General features: G+C 46.0%; 1 protein-coding gene across 2 annotated transcripts in view; it reads left to right on the top strand.

The window, feature by feature from the left end:
* The first annotated feature begins 600 nt into the window (after positions 1-600).
* Positions 601-9,464, top strand: part of LAMB1 (laminin, beta 1) — a 91,694-nt gene continuing 82,830 nt past the window's right edge. Inside the window, exons 1-6 of one of the 2 annotated variants that reach the window (XM_011986361.1) lie at positions 790-850; positions 990-1,112; positions 1,577-1,834; positions 2,228-2,403; positions 5,495-5,630; positions 9,010-9,083. In XM_011986361.1, coding sequence (XP_011841751.1) covers positions 1,076-1,112; positions 1,577-1,834; positions 2,228-2,403; positions 5,495-5,630; positions 9,010-9,083 — 681 coding nt within the window. In that variant the 5' untranslated portion in view covers positions 790-850; positions 990-1,075. Of the gene's footprint in view, positions 851-989; positions 1,113-1,576; positions 1,835-2,227; positions 2,404-5,494; positions 5,631-9,009; positions 9,084-9,464 lie in introns of both variants that reach the window. The other variant, XM_011986362.1, reaches the window with a different exon arrangement.

Here is a 9,464-nt window from a genome sequence, read left to right on the forward strand (position 1 = left end):
CCTCCTTCTCCCAGGTTCAAGCGATTTTCCTGCTTCAGCCTCCCGAGTAGCTGGGATTACAGGCACCCGCCACCACGCCCAGCTAATTTTTGTAGTTTTAGCAGAGAGGGGGTTTCACCATGTTGGAAGTAGATTTTTTAAAAACAGAACTAGCCGTTCAATTCAATGCCGTGACCACCTGGGTAACAGGGACTACAGAGAGGTCCTGAATAAATGTGTGCGCAAAGAATTGCAGGGCGCACAGCGCTTCTCCTCCTTCCTAGGAAGACACTGTAGAAGTCGCGCCCATCCCAAGCTCTTGGATACTGGGGGCGGAAAGGAAGTGTCACTTTCTAAAGAACAAATACGACAGGTCGACCCTGTTTCTAAAGAGTTAACCCGCTTTCCCCGAGTGCACGGCACGACAGTTTTAGCCGTGGGCACGTTTGGTGATTCACTTCTTGCGAACGTAAATGCGCGAGTCCGCGGTAGGTCCCGCCGGCCCCCTGGCTGGGCGACTTGAACACCCACCTCGGAGACGCCCCCATGCATCCGCCCTCCTCGCTGGACGGCCACGCCGCGCGCCCTTCTGGGACGCGCACCCCGGGGCGGACCCGCGCTGGGACTGGGAAGCGCCCCAGCCTCGCAGCCATCGCAGACACAGCTTTCAAACAAAAGAGGCGCCCCGGGGGGTGGGACCGGGACCTCACCCGGTCCTCGCAGAGTTGCTGCCGCCCGCCCCTTCAGCCCCGGCTCTCCGTGTGCGCATGAGCAGAGGCGCCTCCCTCTGTTCCTCCCAAGGCTAAACTTTCTAATTCCCTTCTTTGGGATCGGGGGCTGCCAGGAGCAGGGCGAGCGCTAGCGTCGCCGGGTGAGGAGAACAAAGTGGCTGCGCGATTTTTCCCCCTTTCCAACCCACCCCCAGCTTCCGTGGGAGCGACAGGAAATGGAAGGGCGCCTCTACTCTCTTTGAACATTTGCCTTTTTTCCGCTCATTTTCACCTCTATAGAAAGGAAGACGGGAAGAAAGGGCAGGCCGCTCGGCGGGCGTCTTCTCCACTCCTCTGCCGTGTCCCCGTGGCTGCAGGGAGCCAGCATGGGGCTTCTCCAGGTGTTAGCTTTCAGTTTCTTAGGTAATTCTGTGAAAACGGTGCGGGGAGGCGGATGGACTTGGGCATGGGGAAGGAAAACCCAAAAGCTGTTGGCTCACCTTCGAGGGAGACTGGGGGCTTGGGAGAGGGACTGGATGGAAATGACGCCCCTAGGATTAAACGCCAACGCCCTTGCTTTGGTGGTGGCTGGAGACGGCGCACGCGGAGTGCCGCGGACCCGCATCCCCCGGGCTCTGCGCCCAAGCCCCGGCCCCTGCGGGCTCCCGCGGCCCCCGCTCAGGGTTTTGCACCCTCGGCCGGTTCACCCTGGGTTTCCCCACCGCGGAGGGCAGGTTCCCTGGGGTTGGCGGTAGTGACTGAGGAGGGCTCTCCAAAAATCCATTGCCCAGGAAAGTGCCTGAGCTGAGCGGAGGCTTCATTCTGGGAACAGATGGGGGCCATGTGGCTTTAATTAACCATCTCTGTTTGTCTCCGGATGGCACCAGAAACAGCTGGACCTGGCGCTTCCCTGGAATGGCGAAGCCTTGAAACCACTCCAGAGCCCCAGGGACTGTCCATGGGCTCCCCTACCTCCGGAAAGCGGCGTCCACCGCGAGACCTGGCGCCTCGCCCCCAGCGAAGCGCCGGTGACCCTCGCGCGTGCACGCACACGCACTCTCGCGCCCCGTGCTCACAGATTTCCACGCGCACACTCACACCGAGGATGCGCGGGCTGCCGCGTGCACGCGGGTTCACGTGCGTGGGTGTGTGGCGCTTGGGGGGTCAGCCTCCCTGCGGCGGGCTCCAGGCACGTCTAAGTGGAGGGTCTATACATCCACCCTTTGTTGGAGGAGCTGCTCCCCGGGGCTGATCAGGGTGGGCGCGAGCGTCGGTGGGTTTCCCAGGAGGGAGGCTCTCGCTGCTGGACAGACCTGATGACGTGTGTGGGTTTCTTTCCGTGTCCTCCTCCTTTCTGAGTCCCTGCCTTCCCAGCCTCTCCTGCGCTCATCTCTCCATTGTCCTTTCTGTGCATTTTGCTTTCTTCCGAATGGACTGCCCTCTCTCCGCACCCACTCCCCCGCCCACGCTTTTTCGTTTTGTTCGGACTCTACTCCCTGCTTGTGTGCCCCCAACCCTGTCGCCTGTCCTTCCCGCAGCCCTGTGCGGAGCCCGAGTGCGCGCTCAAGAACCCGAGTTCAGCTACGGCTGCGCCGAAGGCAGTTGCTACCCCGCCACGGGCGACCTTCTCATCGGCCGAGCACAGAGGCTTTCTGTGACCTCGACGTGCGGGCTGCACAAGCCCGAACCCTACTGTATCGTCAGCCACTTGCAGGTGAGGGCTGAGAGCCGGGTATGAGGCTCTTCTAGCGCCTCCTCCCGTCCAGACCTAAGGGGCAGGCCCTGGGGACTCCGCATCCTTCCAGCAATCCAGATAGGAAGCGCAGCCAGCCGGGGAGTCCCGGGATTAGGCTGGTAGCTTACCCTTTCGCCCCATCTCAGTTTGCACAGTTGCATCCGCCACACATTTCCTGCTGGCGCGGTCAGTATGGAAAGGCAGGACTGCCGACAGTCCTGGCTGCCCCAACCCAGGGCCTCCAAAGGCCTGATTGTGTGTGTGTGTGTTTTAATCTTTAGCTTTGGAAGTGTGCATTAAAGGTGATTTATCCTCTTTTTAAAACCCAGTGATCTTGGGTTCCGCCCCCGCCCCCAACCGCATCTTCACTTGAGTAAAGAGGATTCCAGCACTGACAGGCGTCTTGCAAGGTGATTCCAATCACTGAACGAACCCGTTTTCCTCTCCTCACTTGGTTCTGTTCCCAACTAGATATCAGGATCAGATGCTTGCTTTCACGAAATGCCCTGGTTGCCGTGGTACCCTGATAAAGAAAGACCACAGTGAAATTTCAGGGTGTTACCTGTTTCTAAAAGAGGGCCCAAATTTTAGATTTCAGGGGTCATATTTATACAAACTCAAAAGTAATTTTAAAAGAAGACACGAAGTATAAAATATCCAGAATCAGAACACTTTTCCTTCATTTTTAAAAACGAAGCTGGCCGGGTGCAAAATGACTCACGCCTGTAATCCTAGCACTTAGGGAGGCTGAGGTGGGAGGATCACTAGAGCCCAAGAGTTCAAGACCAGCCTAGACAACATAGACTCTGTCTCTACAAAACATTTTTTTAAAACTTAGCTGGGCGTGGTAGTCCACACCTGTGGTTCCAGCTATCTAGGAGGCTGAGGTGGGAGGATTACTTGAGCCCATTAGGTCGAGGCTGCAGTAAGTGATAATCAGGCCTCTGCATTCCAGCTTGATCAACAAAGGGAGACCCTGTCTCAAAAAAATTTTTAAATAAAAAAAGGCTGATATTTCTGGCCTCTAACAAAAGCGGAAAGTATCAGTCTCACATTCAGGGCAAGTTCCAAGCTAATTGCCCAGCATGTGGTCAGCCCACCCACCGATACAGTTGCCCTTCAGAAGGAGGACAGAGTATTGTGTGTGGTTTGCACAGCGGATCCCTTAAAATGGAGTCACTTTTACAAAGCAGAAAGCCCATTCTGGAGACCTGATAAATTAGACCAAAGGAATGTGGTAAAGTGGATTTCGTTCATTTGCTTCCAGGTTTATACAGAGATGTCTAGACTGCTTCCTCCTGATTAGAAGGGAGGCTGTAATTAAACTTTTTTAAACTTTTTTTTTTTTTTTGGAGTTCTGGTGATTGTTCTCCAGTACTAGTTTCCTTGACTACAAGTTATTGAAGGCAGTTGATGTTACTTTTCTAATATTAGCATTTACATTTTACCTACAATATTATGCTGACATTTTCTTGAGAGGCCAGGACATCCTGTAAATGAATCACCAGATTATGAAATCAACTTTGACCAAAATGAGAATCAGACTGTTTGTATTAAAAGCAACTGGGAAGGAAGACTGTCCTCTCAGAGATTATTTCTATAGTTCGTTACTGGAGAAGTTTCTCTGAATGTGTAGAGAGCATCAGAAACCACAAGAAAGAGGCGCAGCGGTCTCTCCTGAGTGTGAAGCTGGCTCTTGGTGTTGCTTCTTGGTTCTTCTCTTCCTTTGGAAGAGGAAGAGGATGCAGTCTTAGTAGTTTCCCTTTAAATAAATAAATAAATAAATAAATAAATAAATAAATAAGCAACTGGAGCCAGGCTCTCTGGTGTATCTGATTAGCCATGCATTTGTGAAGTGCTTTTCACAGATAGCAGGGCCTAAAAAAGGGACTGGATATGTGCTTTTCTCAAACATCTAGTGGGCATCAAGATAGAGGAAGCTTGTTTTATCCAGGCTCCCAATGCATCCCTGGCTTTTGGTCTCTGTTTTTTAGACAGTACACCTTGCCAGTCTCCAAATCCTTTTGAGAAGAAGATAACTAAATAAATACAATGTGAAATACAGTGTAAAAGTACAGTCAGTTAATTGTGTCCTTATAAGAATATTATGCTTAATCAAATGCTGTTTGTAACATACATGTGGGTCTCTTGTATATTTCAGTCTTAGTCTCATTTTCAGACTTAAGAATAATCTGCATTTCAGAAAATGTAGGTACAGAGCAAAGCTCTATGTAGAAAGGGAGCTATTAAGCTCTGTTGTTTATGATTTGCCTTGACGGAATGCACAGAAAGTAGATAACTCTCCTAACCCAACTGCCCGGGTGGCTCTGGCTTCCATTTTAGGAAAAAGAAAGTGAGAGAAATTCAACGCTACCCTAAAACTTACAGTCTATCTTCATCCTAGTTCATGACCATGTTGGGGTTCTTTGAACTGGCCCCAGATTATAGTGGTCCCAACATGGTCTGGTCCTTCCAACAGTCTGGCCCTCCTTTCCCCAGATATTCTGAGCAATTTGCAGGTTAGCCTGCATGCCCCCACTGTTGATTCACTGCCCAGGCAGGGTGGAAATGAAGAAGTCTTGTTCTGTGGTTCCCAAAGCTTCTCTAAATACTTCTGCCTAATACTTGGTTTCTGCTTCATTTAGGCTTTAGAAAATCAGGCCAAGCGAATTGTATTTTTTTCTTTCATTTTTAGTTTGCTTTCTGTCAGCAAAAATCCTCTAATATCTCCCCTACTTTTTACTGTAGAGTAAGCTTCTCTGTTTATTGAGATTAAGGTTTAAGCCTAGAAATTTGATTTTGGTTAGATTAATAGCTTGAGGAAACAATGCCGTCTTTTACTTTAGACCTTGAATTTGCAAGGAAGGAGGAAATTATTTTCAAGAGTATTTTAGACTCAGCAAGTTAAAAGTGAAAGATGTGATACAAATCACCTAAGCAATTTTCACACATTCATTTTTCTTGAAGCTAATAGGTTGATTTTTGTATTATGGGCTTGATGGGGTTTTTTAATTAAAAATGTTTTTAATGAGGTTGCTTTCTAGACTGATGAACTCAACTTTGTTTTCAGGAGGACAAAAAATGCTTCATATGCAATTCCCAAGATCCTTATCATGAGACCCTGAATCCTGACAGCCATCTCATTGAAAATGTGGTCACTACCTTTGCGCCAAACCGCCTTAAGATTTGGTGGCAATCTGAAAATGGTATGTGGTTGGTGTGGGGACAAGTTCCATTGAGTGTCATTGATAACTTGGGTGGAGCTTACAGGTTCCTGGGTGCTTGTAATTATGATTTGCTTCTCTGTCCTGTAAGTATGGTCTCTGACAGATTGACTGCCTGGAGCACTAACTTCTCTTGGTAAAATCTTATCCTTCTTCCTGAAGCATGTATTTCCTATAAGAAAGCAGTCTTTCATGCTAGACCAAAGGAGCATTTCATAGTCCTCATTCCGAGGGGCTTTTGGAGAGAGTGCTTGTGTGCCGGGGGGCTGTGAGGGGAGGGTATGGGTACTGTCTCAGGCCCTTATTCTTCCACAAAACATAACATCTTTCACTTTGATCAATCCCAAAGGAAGGGGCAGAATCACAGCCCCCACTCCTCCCCTCACCGCCTTCCTTCATCTACAGAAAATTTCTTGATAGTAATAATAGCACTGTGAATAAGCAGCAAGATGTAATTTTTCAAAGACTCTGTCAACATGGATATGACCCCAAGTCAAATGGTTCCTCCAGTGATTGCATGAATTACACCCTTTTTCCTGTCTTTGCTATTTGGGATTTTGTTTAATACATTCATCAAATACGATTTTACTGTTGCTGTGCCATGAAGCCCAGATGAGTTTCATATTTATTTCAAACTCGGATGCTGAAATTTGGGGAATAAAGGTAGAGTTAGTGTTTTTGTTAATCAACAATGTACCATTAGATCTTCTTTTAAAAAAATGTGAAAGTATCCTCAAAGAAGTGAACATAACCCTGGTCATTAAAAAGCCTGGAGACTACTAGATTTCTTTATTCTATGCCCTACACCTGGGGAGACTTTGGATGCTGTTGCAGCCATCTATCATTCTGTAAAGACAAACACCCTTAATAGATTTCTTTGTCATTGACTGTTTGTTTGTGTATTTTTGACGCAGAGTCTCACTCTGTCTGTCGCCCAGGCTGGAATGCAATGGTGCAATCTCAGCTTACTACAACCTCCACCTCCCGGGTTCAAGTGATTCTCCCGCCTCAGCCTCCTGAGTAGCTGGGATTACAGGCACATGTTACCACGCCCGGCCATTTTTTTTTTGTATTTTTTAGCAGAGATGGGGTTTCACCGTGTTAGCCAGGATGATCTTGATCTCCTGACCTCGTGATCCACCTGCCTTGGCCTCCCAAAGTGCTGGGATTACAGACGTGAACCACCACGCCCGGTTATCATTGACCGTTAAATTGCAATATTTTCTAGACTATTGGTTTCTAGGGAGAGTTGATTTGTTCATTGGTTGGCCTTGGTAATTCACTGGTTACAAACTTCACTGGGTCATCAGAAAGCATGTATCATTTAGAGCCATGTTCATTCTTATGGGGGCATATTTTGGTTGATACTTCAGTGTGAAAGAGAAGTTTCTGTAAATCTGCAATGCATCCCGAAGACTTCTGAAACAGCAGCAAGCTTATGACAAAGACTAGGAGCATTTCCTGATCTCCCACATTCTTCCAGTGAAAGACAGTTTGAAGAAGATGTCTCAACATTAGGATCGAGACTGTCCCCATTTTAGTCAACAGACAGTGAAACAGTTTATCATGTGCTGTAGTTCTAGAGGAAGATTTGTCTTGGTTATGTTGAGTTAATCAACTTCTACAACTTTGAATCTGTGGGACAAAAGAGACCAGATGCCAGAAAGAAGAGATTTTCCAGTAGAGGGGCTTGAGTTCTCTGTCACTCTGTCACAAGAAATTAGATGAGATTAGACTGATGGAACTTAGTCTTTAGAAAGTCAGACTGATTGTTACTATACCCTATCATCTCTGTGTTGTCTGATCACAATTGAAGACTTTATGAACGTGATTTTATCTATTTTCTGTGTGTTTTGCAAAGTTGTGCTTATACATGGCGGGGTTAAATTATCAGTGTCCAGGCACAGAAACGAGCTTGGAATGTACAACTATTTTTACCCATCATGATGATCTATTCCTCGGTCTGACAGAAATCCAATATACTATAGAAGAATGACCTTGTTTCTTTTTTCTGGATTTTTCTTCCCATATAAAAAAAGCCTGTAGTGCTTTATCAGGTTATAAATCTAAATGGAATGTGCTTTTGGCGCACACATTGCAGCATATGTTCTTAGGTTACAGAAATGGCACTAGTCTTGCTTCGCACTTTACATTATTTTGTTATACTTAATTTTGAACAAATATTGTAGGTTTTTAAAAGTCTGGAAGAGGAGAGACATACAGTTGCCTAACATTTCACTCAAAAATAAATGCCCATTGTAGTTCTGTAATATGGTTCTTTTTAATAAGTTAGATAAGATTAGTTAGTATGATTATGTTTTTCTTTTAACATTCCAGCTAACTCATATCCGTTCTAGTGACCACTTTCCACGCCTCCACCCCCTCAATTGACTTGGCAATTTTCCAGCAAGAGAGTTTATTTCAAAAGGTCCTTCTGATTTCCTGAAAATACACCAGCCTGTGACATGATTCATTCTGACACATTCCTGTCTTCCCGCATTTAAGATTCTCTTGCTCTGGAAGATGGACCCCAAAAGCTCTCTCAAACACAAGAAGCATGGAAAGTCTCCCTTGCTGAACAGGCAGGCATGAGAGCTCTAGGGACTGGGGAGGAGGTGCTTTCCATCTCTGGAATTCCAGTGGCCTTTTTAATGTGTTTAAGTGAGACTGATTGACCCTCGGGGCAAGGGTGCAAAGGCTCATTTGTTTGTTCAGGCTTTCCCCTAAAAGAGAAGATGTTAGTATTTGTTCTGAGCCAGTTTATTTGACCGACTCTTTTTTCCTCTGGCATTGTTTTTCATTGTGGAAATGCATCCAAAGGTTTCCCCATCAGGGATAGGTTTTTCTAAGTTGTAGTATAACTAACATATGTGGTAGACTCTTATTTATTTTCTTTGCTGCTGCGTAGAGAAAAAGGAATATTTGTGTTTCTACTGGAGGAGGATTGTGTCCTTGTGCATCAGACTGCAAGCTGACCCCCTACTGTGCACAGGAAGTGCCCTCCCATTTTTCCTTTGAGAGCAGCTTGGCTTAGAGGGTTGGGAAGATGTTTCACTTCTGGCTAGGCAAAGGATGTCTTTCTTGACAGCAGCTAGAGGCACTCTGCCAGATGTCTTGTTCCAGTGAGCAGATTCAATCTGTTGAACTCCAGAATGATTTGTGGAAAACTAAAGAATCATTGGACTTGTGCTTTACCATGGGATTATTATTTAGTTTCAGCTTCAGCTTAAGGTAGAATGCAAGGATACTTTCTATGGGGAACATAAAAATAATTTTAAAACATAGTCTCAACTATTCACAGATGTTTCTGTTTACAGTTTCATTTGTTTTTTGCTTTTTGTTTTTTTTTAATCTCCCGTAGGTGTGGAAAATGTAACTATCCAACTGGATTTGGAAGCAGAATTCCATTTTACTCATCTCATAATGACTTTCAAGGTAAGAAATCCATAACTTTCTCACAAATGACACATGAGAGTACTGTGTAATGTCCCCTTTCACAATGGATGTCAGATGTGAGTTGACCTAAATGGGAACTTAAATATTATTGTTGCCATAAATTGGGGTAATTGAGCAGTTTTTAAAACATCAGCATGAATAACTACATTTAACAAATACTCTATTTTCATGACAATAAGTAGAAAGAGCCTCTATTCTAAGGTAATTCAACTGTAAACTTTTAATTAGGTATCTTTTTATTTTTCCATAGAGTAAGGCAGTGCTGACCCTCTTCCAAACCGCAGTAAAACATCTGGAGAGTAAATCCCTGGTCCCTTGTGTTTATGCTTTAATACTGACTTTGGTAACTGGAAAGGAAGT

Source organism: Mandrillus leucophaeus, unplaced genomic scaffold, assembly GCF_000951045.1.
Source record: "Mandrillus leucophaeus isolate KB7577 unplaced genomic scaffold, Mleu.le_1.0 Scaffold298, whole genome shotgun sequence".
Taxonomy (NCBI): Eukaryota; Metazoa; Chordata; class Mammalia; order Primates; family Cercopithecidae; genus Mandrillus; species Mandrillus leucophaeus.